Source organism: Jatropha curcas, chromosome 2 (genome assembly GCF_041381405.1).
Source record: "Jatropha curcas cultivar XTBG-Jc1 chromosome 2, XTBG_Jcur_1.0, whole genome shotgun sequence".
In the NCBI taxonomy this organism is placed as follows: Eukaryota; Viridiplantae; Streptophyta; class Magnoliopsida; order Malpighiales; family Euphorbiaceae; genus Jatropha; species Jatropha curcas.
In genome coordinates this window covers 3,015,827-3,028,507 of record NC_143152.1, presented here as the reverse complement: position 1 = coordinate 3,028,507, position 12,681 = coordinate 3,015,827, and the positions used below count along the sequence as shown (strand labels likewise).

General features: G+C 32.9%; 2 protein-coding genes and 1 long non-coding RNA gene across 6 annotated transcripts; 2 read left to right on the top strand and 1 right to left on the bottom strand.

Annotated features, from left to right (window-relative positions):
* LOC119371279 (uncharacterized) lies at positions 1 to 4,950 on the bottom strand. 2 transcript variants are annotated; one of them, XR_005178860.2, is made up of 3 exons: positions 4,700 to 4,950; positions 749 to 950; positions 1 to 677 (listed from the first exon to the last, which is right to left on the bottom strand). It is a non-coding gene; the product is annotated as an uncharacterized LOC119371279 (long non-coding RNA). The 2 variants fall into 2 exon arrangements; XR_016319445.1 differs by having other exon boundaries at positions 794 to 950.
* On the top strand, positions 437 to 8,233 carry LOC105645206 (remorin 4.1). Of its 3 annotated transcripts, none has more exons than XM_089717502.1 (3): positions 437 to 1,072; positions 1,729 to 1,907; positions 7,704 to 8,233. In XM_089717502.1, exons 1-3 carry the CDS (start codon positions 437 to 439, stop codon positions 7,708 to 7,710), a joined length of 822 nt encoding a protein of 273 aa, XP_089573628.1. In that variant the 3' UTR covers positions 7,711 to 8,233. The 3 variants fall into 3 exon arrangements, with proteins under 3 accessions (XP_089573628.1, XP_089573629.1, XP_012086133.3); XM_089717503.1 differs by lacking the exon at positions 7,704 to 8,233 and adding an exon at positions 2,841 to 3,185; XM_012230743.4 differs by lacking the exon at positions 7,704 to 8,233 and adding an exon at positions 2,222 to 3,185.
* Positions 8,234 to 8,377: 144 nt separating this feature from the next.
* Positions 8,378 to 12,681, top strand: LOC105645291 (putative disease resistance protein RGA1). The gene is given in 3 exon segments (XM_089717501.1): positions 8,378 to 11,739; positions 12,025 to 12,118; positions 12,310 to 12,681. Coding segments are annotated over 2 exon segments (2,457 nt in total). The 5' UTR covers positions 8,378 to 9,317; the 3' UTR covers positions 12,060 to 12,118; positions 12,310 to 12,681.

Here is a 12,681-nt window from a genome sequence, read left to right as displayed (position 1 = left end):
TTAAGCCAGAGAAATTGTAATTAAATTTATTTTTGTTTCAATTTAAACCTATACACAATTATAAAATAAAGTAAAATAAGAGGAATACAAACAAAATATGGAAACTATGAGGACTAACACAAATAGCACTTTGAAAAGTCATTAAAAAAATCCAAAAGAAGAAAAAAAGAGAAGGGGCAAAAATAAACCTTGAATCCTATAGGCTCATTTATGCACCTTTATAATTTTGGAATTAAAGCTTATTCCAAAGAATTATGTTTGTGGTTCATGTTGCTAAATTATTGCCACTCATAACCAAGACCATAACGATATCCCAATCTTTAACTCTTTTTTCTCACTAACAAATTCCCACTTCTCCTTCATCACTATCTTGTCCACTTCTTGCACACATAGTAATAATCAACTTAATAAAACCAGAAAGAAATACTCTTTCTCTATGTTAAGTGCTCAAAGACCTACCACCAGCACCTCCACAAGCCATGGAGAAACCGATCACGACCAAGAACATGAAGATATCCGCGATATCCATGCCTTAACCCCACCCCCGCCGCCTTCGGTGCCTCGAGGCCGTTGGGAAACGGGTAGCCATCGCTCAATATCCATGAGTAGTGAAGGGGCTGCAAGTGAGAACTTCACCTCCATGAGTAGAGAGTTCAATGCTTTGGTTCTTGCTGGTTCTGCAATAGGAACTAGCATGAACAACAACAATAGCGGTTCTGATCATAATGAAGATAGCAACTTAAACAACCTGTTGGCTAGGATTGGGGAAGATGAAGTTCCTGAAGAGACTAACCCTTTGGCTATTGTGCCTGATACTCCGCCCTTGGACCCAGAACCCAGCTCAAGCTCAAGAAGGGTTGGGTCCAATCAGGTGGTTGTTGGTGCTGGTGGTGGTGGTGCTGATGTGTCAGTGCAGAGAGTGAAGAAAGAAGAGATAGAAACCAAGATATCTGCATGGCAAAACGCAAAGATTGCTAAGATCAGTAATAGGTTCAAAAGAGAGGATGCCATAATTAATGGCTGGGAAAGTGAGCAAGTGCAAAAGGCTTCTTCTTGGATGAAGAAAGTTGAGGTATGTATAGAAAGAAATTAATTATTAGTCTAGTATATTAATTATTTATTAATTTGCCTGTTAATTAAATTTTTGAATTGATGATCCAAAGCTAATATGTTTCCCTTCTCATGCAGATTTTTTCATGATTATACTAAGGACTTGTTAATTAATTACTCAATTGAGAAACAGATAACAATCATAATTTCTTTGTTGAATTTTTTGAACCATATTGATTAGAGAGAGTCTTGATGATGTAGGTGAAGTTACGTTGATACTTTACCTATATGACAAGAGTTAATATAGACCACTAGTTTATGATCAAATAATGGAATTTCTTGGATTTGTATTTTATCTATTGCTAGTTAGTGAGCTAATTTTAGCTCAAGTTTCAATTTCAGTAATTATTGCTTCCACAAAAGATAATAACTAACTTTCAACAAGAAAAGTATTTTCATGCTTCAAGCACTACTCAAGACAGAAAAGTACATATGAGAATTATACCTTTACACATTTTCATATCGGCTTATATCTAAAGCATGTATATGTCTTTTACTGTTTCTTCTTCTTCTTTTTTTTTTTTTTCTTGTATCAACTAGAAAATTAATGTTGTCTCTGTTTTTAACACTGTTTATAACTCTTTTTTGTTCTAACTTATATGAGCTTGATTTATTTAGAGGAAGCTGGAGGAGAAAAGAGCAAGAGCACTAGAGAAGATGCAGAATGAAGTGGCAAAAGCACACAAGAAAGCAGAGGATAGAAGGGCATCAGCTAAGGCTAAAAGAGGAACAAAAGTTGCTAGAGTTCTTGAAACAGCCAATTTGATGAGAGCTGTTGGAAGAGCTCCTGCTAAAAGGTCCTTCTTTGAACCTTATAGTACTATACAATATAATCTACTATAATCATATAGAACATATTTTACTTAAAAAGACAAAAAAAAAAAAAAAAAAAAAAAAAAAAAAAAAGAATGGTGGACAAAAATAATTGTCCCAAACTATTAGGGTTCCTACATCTTTTGAACTATAGGAAACCCATGTCTGAAATGGGGCAGTGAGGAATTGCACTCAAAAACTAAGGATGAACTAAGGCTCAGATTGAAATCTTCAGTATTTTCCATTTCCATCAAATTAAGCTTTCCACAGTCTCCAATAACCAAAGTTTCTAATGCAGATAGATTCCTTATACCGCGAGGTAAGGATGCTAGACTCCCGCAAGAAGTTATAACCAATGTTCGAAAGGATGTCAGAGCCTGCATATCATCAAACAATTTTTCCAAATTTCCACATTCAAACAAAGACAGATATCTTAGAGAACTGACACATCCTATACCATTTTCTGGTAAGGAAGTCCGTTTTGTAGTTATCTCCAAAAACCTGAGGCGAGTCATCTGCTTGATATCTCTAGGAATTTCTTCAAGCTTCTCACATTCTTCAAGTCTTAAGGTCTGCAAATTCTGCAGCCTGCAAATGGAATTAGGGAGTTTTCGAAGCTTCCGATTCCTATAAAGGTCAAGATATCTCAAATTCTTCAATGTACCAATTGAATTTGGCAATGTCTCAAAGCATGAATCGCTAAGATTAAGCACTCGTAAGTGCTTGAATCTTGACATGCAGGTGTCAATAAATGTTCCGGTACTAGGCCCCATCCCCCTAACTGGGAAAAATATAGTTCTTACCTTCTCTAACTTGTGCAAGAACTTAGGAACTTGTTGACTTGGCAAATTACAGTTGAGCACTCGCTTTGCGCAACTGATATAGCTAGATCATGTACAAGATCATGCATTTTGCAGGTAAAAAAGAAACCGTGATCCTCAATATCTTGGAGAAAAGATCTCGACCATAGTTCTTTCACAAAACGCAACCCATTCTCTTCCAATGCTTCATCTTCATCAGGCGATTCAAGAAGTCCATAAGCCATCCAAAATTGAATCAATTCAAAACTGTACAACACATAATTTTTGGGAAAGAGGGAACAATAAGCAAAACATCGTTTCAAGTAAGATGGCATGTGATCATAGCTCAACTTCAGCACCGGTAGGATGTCATTTTTTTGATGTTGTAATTTCCATATCTCATTGTCTCTGATGGACACCCAGGTTTTTTCTTCGGTTGATGAATAAAGTAGACTTCCTAAAGTTCTCACTGCTAAAGGAACCCCTCCACATTTCCTTACAATCTCATTCCCAATATCTATGAGATTCGGATATTGCTTCTCTTGTCCTGGATTAAATGCCCATTTCCAAAACAAAGACAAACAATCCTTATGGGAAAGACAGGCAAATTGTATGCAAAATCATTGCCTACAACAGAAGCAACTTTTGAACTCCTTGTAGTTACAATAATTTTACTTCCCAAAGCACAATCCTCCAACAAACCTCTAAATTCAACCCATTTAACCAGATTTTCATTCCAAACATCATCCAAAACAAGCAAAAACTTTCTACCACCTAAACTCCTCCGCAATCGTGCTTGCAATTGATCCATTGTCAGGTCACCATAACTCCTACCAGTAGCAGAACTAGTAATCTCCTTAGCCAACCTAGTAACATCAAATTCCTGAGACACACAAACCCACATCTTCAATTGAAAATTCTTGTCTACCCTTTCATCATTATACACCATTTTAGCTAATGTCGTCTTCCCTTGGCCACCAATTCCAATTATACGAACAACTGAAAGATTTTCTTCCTTACTATAATGCAACAAAAAGTCGATAATTTTATCTCTATCAAAATCTCTCCCAATAACATCTGAAGCTTGAACAATGGAGTGAGTCATCTCTCTCCTCCTATATTCAACTTTCTCATCTACAAATCTTTCTTTTAAATGAAACTTATGTTAGATTATTTAATAATCTGTATGTAGCCCATGTGATTAAAGGGCTGGTTCTAATTAAGGTGGCCCAAGATGATGGTTATTGGGCTTAATGGATAAGAGTCAGTTAGGGTTTTAATACCCTTCCTCTGCCTTATAAAAGATAAAGGAATCAACAGATTAGAGTTAACACAGAAACAAGAGAGTGTGATGGATACCTCAAACACATACGGAGATAGTAAGCAGTCACAAGGCACAACCATTAAACTTACACTGAATCAATCAGAAATACATCATTCTACTTCTGCTAAATCTCCTATTAGTTCCAAAGAATACCTTGCTTCATTTAAAGAGATGCATAAGGTTATGATTAAAGATTAGACCCGTACTCTCAATAAGCAAGGCGAATTTCTACAATGTTGCTGTCCCAAATTTGCAAGATCAACAATGACACATCAATATACAAGTCGATTCGCATTCACGCATTGGCATATCATAGTAGATGTAGTAGATAACTGAACTAATTAACAAGAATCCAAATCCAATATACACCAAAGTCTTTAACTTTTTAGTTAACGAACTCAGACCATAAATCATCTTTGGCACAGTAATCCAAATATGAGGATCAAAACTTAGGTCAAAATATCTATCAAAATCACATGAAAGATTTTTTTTTTTTTCTGTAAGGCTAAGTAGTAGTTGTGGTTGTATTGACAAACAGCAAGAAAAAAATTCAAAATTCAATAACATTTCAAAACCAACAATAAAATTACTCCAAGATAACAAAAGTCAGCATTCAGCAACGAAAGGGAATGTACTGTAACAGAGGGATTACCTTTTTATGCAGAGCTCAAAACGCTTTTACTTGTACTAGGCTTGGGGCAAAGAAATAGGTAGAGGCGGTTGCGCTATTAGGGAAGAGATTGGAGAATTTGGGAATTAGGGGTTTCTTTTCCCCAGGCCAGTTACAAGAAGAGGCGGTTGCGCTATTAGCCGTGGAGTGGCTATAATTGCAATTTGCAGGGTTTTAGTTGGTAGATTAACTAACATAAGCTTATCAAATCTTGAGGGTTTTATTGTTGTTATTTTATTTTAGGAATAAAGTTAAAAATATTAAATTCAATATTTTGAGTCAATTAAATCTTTGAATTTGTTTAAAATAATCAAAAAAAAATCAGATTAACATTTTAGATCAATTTAGTTGTTGATTCTTCTATGTATTTTCAGGCATATAAGACTATAATTAGAATTAACTTGTATAATTTGTTAAAATTAATTAATTAATTATTGAATGGAAGAAAACTATCTATGAAGTATATTGTAGCCGTCTTTATCTTGATCAATGATTTTGAGTTCATAAATATATATATTAATTTGAATATTTTAAAATGAGGTAATTACAAATTTAGTTTCTAAACTTTTGAAAAATTTTTATTCAATATCTCAACGAAAAAACGTTTACAATCAAATTTCTTACCAAATAAATTTTTTTCGATTAGGTGTATTCATTTTACGTGGCTTGTTGAAAATAAGAATAGGATTCATGAGACCCACTTAATATTCAAAATATTGCTAAGTAGGACGGCATATAGCTTAACACGTCGGATTTAACATTTATAGTATAAAAAATGTATTAGTTAATGCAAATTTAGTACTATTAACTAAATAAAATAATGAAAACTTTTAATTATCTTGTTACCAGTTTTATAAAATGGATCACGTACGAAACACCAACAATAATCTTTTATAAAATTTAAATCAATGCATATATCAATTTGGATAACTCAAATCTATAAATGTTTTAATATATGATATTAATTAAGATCATTTTATAAAATTTTATAGAAAAAATTATTTATCTTGGTTAAATATTTCCAAAAATTTTAATATTCATATTAAGACTTTTTATTCATTTATTTTTTATGTGAAATCATATCATTTTCATATAAATTACGTGATATGTAAAATTTTCTTAAATACATATATAATCACAAAAATTTTCAAATTAGTTTTTTAAAAAAAGATATTTGAAAAGGAAAAAGAAAAAGTACGTACATAATCAATTAGATTTACCTGCTACGATAAGTTAGCATGCCAAATGACACAAAAAGAAAGTACATGTACTAGTAAATTATTTACTGTAGTAGAAGCCAAAAATAATATTCAATCAAATTAAGTTTATTTTGGGTCAAAGTTAAAGATAAGTAATATAGCTGAAGATTTCTTAATTAACAGTTACTAAAACAGTTAATTTTGAAAAACAAAGCACGATAATGATAAGATTTGGAGGTTTGGAGAAATTTTTCACTGCTAATTACGTAAATAAATACCCTCTTATGATTTCATTCCATAATTTAGTTAATAAAATATCTCATCGTTTTTTTTTTTTTTTTTTTTGGTTGTTAAGTGTACCTAACTTCAATACCCACGACGGAATCATATGTGGACTAGCTCGAAAATAAATGTTCAAGGTTTGTTAGGAAATAACTTTCACATTAGAGATATGAAATAAATTATACAGTAGAGTAATATATTATCTTAATGATAATTTTAAAAAGTGGGTATAAGAAGTTGTTTTTGCTTAGTTATATGATATGGACTATTGTTGACCTAGTTTATTAAAACTAGATTATAAACATCATCATGCCTAGATAGAGTAAAGAAATTAAATAAATTCTGCAGTATAATAGCACACCGAGGCATCGTCCAATGATAAATGTATATACGATCTGTCAATAGATTCAATTATTTACTGACTGTAAATAATTTTTTGCGGTGGGCACACTAACACTAGAGACCCTTTCAACATCGGCTCTTTGCTTTTTCACTGGAGATAACTTCCTCCATTGTAGTCTCTCCATTTCTCGTGTTTCCTACAAAAAGCAATCTTCTGCATAAGCTATTCAGGAACTTTCTACTCCTCTATATCTCTTCAATATACGACTCTCTATGACTTCCAAAAATATCTCTCTTGCTAACAAAATTGATTCTTTTTCCAAAATTTCAAATAAAAATTTGTATTATATAAGTTATCCATCAAATAATGTGATTTTCACCTTGTATTACTTGTATATGTTTCATTTTATCAATTTCTCCTTCAATCTAGATTTTTCTTTAAAACTATATATTTGGGACTTGAAAAGAAAGTGAACAGTAATTATATGGTTTTAGATTTGGATCCAAAACAATTCTATATTTGATTTGATAAACATTGTATTTGACCATTCAACACCTCAACTTGTAAACAACACTTATTATATAGTTAAAAATGTAAAAAATATTGTTCCAAAAGTTGCATTAACCACGTATCAAATCAATATTTTGTAAATAAAAATAAAAAACCTTAAAAAATGTTGCTCTTAATTAAGGAGGTGTGAGATTATTACAAAAAGTGAAATTCAATGTATCACAAGGTTACTTTTAAATTTAAAATGCCATAAAATTTTGAAAAATTAATTATTTAGTCCCTAAAATACGATGAAATTATCTAAGAAATTCCTTCGTTTTGAATAAATACTCAAAGCATCCCTGACATTTGCATCTGTCACCTGAATAATCTCTTCGTCCACTTTTAATGGTGTTTTCCCTTAAATATAGAAAAAAGTAAAAGAGAGGAGAGAGAACATATATAAAATTGATAAAATTACCCTTCTCTTGTTTTTCCTCAATGGGAAAGCCTTCACGCATCTACAGGTGAACTAGCCTTTTAGATATTTGGTAAAATTACTTCACTAGTATTGCAATGAGCATGATTAATTAAAAAAATTCCTAATGAAGAGGATGTAATTTCTCCAAAACCGATACTTTTTTTCAACTAATTTCCTCTTGTTATCTAATAGAAAGTAAATTCAAGTTAAAGAAGCCAAAAGCGCGTGGCGAGAGAGCAAATGAGTCTGTGCATAATAAGCCAATAAACAAAGCCAACACTGTATCTGCGATCTCCTTAGTCCGTAATGCGTCCACATGGACAAGCTGGACCTCCAGGTCGACAGAAAGAGCCGAGTCGACGGTGAGGCATAGGATAGCTAGTAAGGACGAAATCGACACTGAGCAACACGAGGAAGGTAAGCAAGAGAGTGGAGATTTTGGGTTTGGAGGCGAGGGGGTTTGTGTGGAGAGGTTGGGAAGAGAGTTTGAAGATGGCGAAGATGAAAGGGGTGGGGATATTGATGGCAGAGAAGCCGATGGTGGAGGAGCAGTGCAGGGGAGATGGCGGGGAGGGAGAGAATGGATCTGTCACTTTCATATGGCCAAAGGGTGTTTTCGTCCTTTCCATGTCACTTAAGAAAAAAACGGAGGGACTAACGACGGATGTAAACGTTATTGACACAATAAATATTTATTTAAAACGAACGAATTACTTAAATAATTTCGTCGGCTAAATAATTAATTTTTTTAAATTTGTTTATCAAAATTCAATAATTAAATTATGTATAAAAAAAGAACACGGCACGCTTAGACATGCTATGCTTAGACATGCTATGCTAATTGAATATAAAGATTATTAAAAAATACAAACAAAGAAAAGATGATCCATAATACCACATGAACATAAAATAAAAAATTACTTAAATTTTCTACTTTAATATTCTTAATTAAATTTTCAATCTTAACATCATTATTAAAAATTAGGGCCTCTATCTTTGATTTGTTTAGAGAAAATTAGCAATTTGATGAAGAATTTCAATATTTTTAGAAGTTTCAAATTCATCACTAAAACACTACATATTTTAGGTTGTTCAATATAATATTATAGGCATTTTCTTGATAAAAACCGAAGATCACTAACAATATATAAGTTTTGTGAAATCTTGAATTTCAATCGACATTGTGAAACGGCCTTCTAAAGTTAACACCACTAGATATTTATGTAGTAAAAAACTTATAAACTGTGATAATTATTTGAATTTTTTTTCATTTGTATATCTTTAAACTTTTACTTTACGTACGAATAATTATCTAATATATATTTAAGACCACAATTTTATTAATAAATTTTTAAATATTTTATAAATTTTTTAAAATGTCTTTAAAATATTCAGGAGGTATCTTGAAATCTAAAAAATTAATAAAATTTATAAAAAAAATATGAAAAATTTTTTTTCCTAGATTGGTCGCTGCACTGCACAAAGCAAATAAATGAAATGAATTCCACAGTTTAATAATGTTATTTTTTATTTTAATCACAAACCCATTGGCCCGAGAGTATAAATATCGTGCCCAGACAGAGCACAAACTTGCAATGTTAGAAAGTCAATCTTCTTTGTCTAGCAAAGAATCTAAGGTTAAACTAGGTTTGGATGGCTTGGGATTAGATGTTTGAGTTTGTTTAGGTTTTTCATAGTCATATTAATACTGATAAAATAAATTATTTTACTGGAAAAAAAAAATCATTTCCATCTGTGTTTGATCTTTGCTCATCAAACCATTCACTCACTTCCAACGAGAAAACAATGGTAGAGTCTTTTTTGTTCATTACTGCAGAAAGCGTTTTGGGCAAACTGACTGCTCTTGCTCTTCAAGAATTTTTCTTGGCATGGGGGCTTGAAGATGACCTTGAAAAAATTAAAGAGATGTTACTTGCTATCAAAGCTGTGCTTTCTGATGCAGAGAAGCGTCAATCCCAGGATCACCGGATAGAGTTTTGGCTTGGAAAGCTTAAAGAAGTTCTTTATGATACGGAAGATGTGATTGATGAGTTCGAATGTGAAGCTTTGCGAAGGCAAGTGGTGAAATCCGGAAGCACTACTAGGAAGGTACGCCGATTCTTTTCTACATGTAATCCACTTGCATTCCGCCTTAAATTGGGCCATGAATTAAAGAACATTAGGAAGAGAGTAGCTGAAATTGCATCTCTCAAGTCTGATTTTGGTCTCAATGAGCAGATTAATGATAATTATGTCATCCATACGGAGAAGCCCATGACCCACTCCTTTGTGGATCCTGCAACTGTCACTGGAAGAGACCAAGACACATAATTTATCATTAAAAATTTGTTGAATGCTGCTGAAAATGACAATGTCTCCATTATTCCAATTGTTGGAATTGGAGGAATGGGGAAGACTACGCTTGCTCAATTGGTGTATAATGATCCTAGAGTAGTTACTCATTTTGAGTTGAAATTATGGGTCTGTGTCTCTGATAACTTTCATTTGCAAACTGTGATAATTAAGATTCTCAACTGTGTAAGCACTGGTCAAAGATATGTGGGTTTGGATATTGAGCAATTGCAAAGAGCCTTGCGAGAGGCTTTACAAAGAAAGAGATACTTACTCGTATTGGATGATATTTGGAATGAGGATAGAAAAAAATGGGTTGACTTGAAAACTTTATTAATGGTGGGTGCTAATGGAAGTACGATCATAGCCACCACACGAAGCAATGATGTTGCTACAATTATGGGCACAGTTGCTCCATACGCTTTAGGTCGGCTTCCTGAACCAGATTGTTTGTCTTTGTTTTTTAGATGTGCATTCGGAGAAGTGCAGAACCAAAATCCAAACCTCATACACTATGGAGAACAAATTGTGAGTAAATGTAAGGGAGTTCCTTTAGCAGTAATAACTTTAGGAACCCTACTTTACTCTGTAACAGATGACAGTGCTTGGAAATTTGTAATGGAGAGTGAGATATGGAAATTAAAGCAAAAGGATAATTATATTATGCCTGCTTTAAAATTGAGTTATGAACTGATGCCAGCCTACTTGAAGAGATGTTTTGCTTATTGTTCGATTTTTCCAAAAGATTATCCATTTGATGATGTTGAATTGGTTTATTTTTGGATGTCACATGGACTTATTCAATCTTCAAATGAAAATGAAGAGTTGGAAAATGTGGGCTTGCGCTATTTCCAAGAGCTATGCTCTAGATGTTTTTTCCAAGAGTTCTATATAATAGATGGCCATGTTAAATGTAAAATGCATGATCTAATTCACGATCTAGCATTATCAGTCACTCAAAATGAATGCTTAACGGTAATAAATGGCAATGAACCATTATCTGACAGCATTCGACACTTATCATTTCCCTACCCTCAATTACTTCCACAGGATCTTCCAACACCCTTACAAGACCTAGATTCTGTAAGAACTGTTTCCATTTTAAATGAAAGAAACGGGGGTGTTGCAAGTGAAGTTTTCATTGAGACATGTATCTCAAAATTCAAATACTTGAGGACCTTGGATTTGGGTTTTTCCAGGGTGGCTGTACTCCCTAGAGGGATAGCCAAATTGAAGCATTTGAGATATCTTAGTTTGTATGGGAATATTCGCATCAAAAGACTGCCTGAGTCCATATGCAAACTACAAAGCTTGCAAACTCTACTGCTTGGTGATTGTGATGGTCTTAGAGAGTTGCCCAAAGATATAAAGTACTTGATTAGCCTTAGAATGCTTTGGATAACTACACAGCAAAGGTATTTACCAAATGGTGGAATTGGGTGCCTCGGATCTCTTCGATATTTGTTCATCATCGGTTGTGAAAATTTGGAGTATTTGTTTGGAGATATCCAAGGTCTGAAAAAACTTCAAACTTTGGTTATCCGTCATTGTCACAGCTTGGTCTCTTTGCCACCAAGTGTGAAATTTCTAGCTGCTTTGAAGACTCTTGTTGTTGCGAGTTGCGAAAATCTTGATTTGACAATGGAGGAAGGAATAGATAGTCAAGACTCGACAAGCCAATTATTTAGCCTTTGCAAACTGGAGATTGAAGGCTTACCAAAGTTAGTGGATTTTCCGCAATGGCTTCTTCACAGATCTAATACCGGTTTAAAAGTTATCAAAGTTGCATGTTGTTGCAACTTCAGGAACTTTCCAAACTACATGCACGGCATACCATCGCTTGAGTTACGTATCACTGGTTGCCCCCAATATCAAGGTGAGGATATTATTATATGAAATAAAGGGTAATTTTAAACGACTTGTATTTTGGAGGAATGATTTTGGAGGAATGATGTAGAGAGTATGTTATTAATCAACTTATTTAATTTTCTTTTCATCTAAAAAATAATTTTACTTGTGGTCAAATGTTTTTTTTCATATATTTAACTAATTAAAATTAAAATACAATATGCTTAGAAAATTTACCATTTCGTAAGAGAACATTATATTTTATGTATGTATATATGTTAATTTGACAATTCTTATGTCTCTGGATTAATAGGTCAAGACCTCAATAACTCACTCGGTTTAGTTTGAGTGTTTGGAAGATGGAAATTATATGAGGTTGCTAGGTGCAGTGAATTGCCTTATATGAGGTAAATATTTCGCTTTTTAAAGACAATATCTTTTTTTTTTCCCTTTATATTTGTTAATTTCCTCTTTGTATATATTCACACACTTTGATAAAATTGAATTTGTTAGAGAAAATGGACACTTGTCACCTATTAGCTAAGGTTTTTGAATTGAATTTGAGTAGACTGTTTTTGACTTGGATTATATATTGCAGGTGTTGTGGCCTTTCAACAAAAATTATCGGCCAATGATAAACATAAATGTTAAATGTTCAATTAGTTGGGCTTTTTTTTTTTTTTCATACAACCAGGAGGAGTAATTTCTTTGGATCGTAGAGCGTAAATATTTTTTAAAATCATTTACCATTCTAACCATCACTTTGTTGGTTCCATTTCCTTCCTTGTTGTGTTATTATTTACAATTTTCCGTGGTTTGTGGATTTGAGTATTTTATGTTTGTCTAGTGTAATTGTATTAATGTTGTACTACATATTTGTAATATTGTACTTGTATAAAAGAAGTCCTTTAAAACTTAAGTGCATGTCATTAATTTTTAAGCGGGCGATCTACTCGCTGCCATCTTTTTA

Bases quoted from the DNA above. Each gene is read 5' to 3' on its own strand.
- LOC105645206 (XM_089717502.1), top strand. From the start codon at position 437: ATGTTAAGTGCTCAAAGACCTACCACCAGCACCTCCACAAGCCATGGA. The intron at 1,073-1,728 runs GTATGTATAGAA...TGATTTATTTAG, and splicing joins CTTGGATGAAGAAAGTTGAG to AGGAAGCTGGAGGAGAAAAG.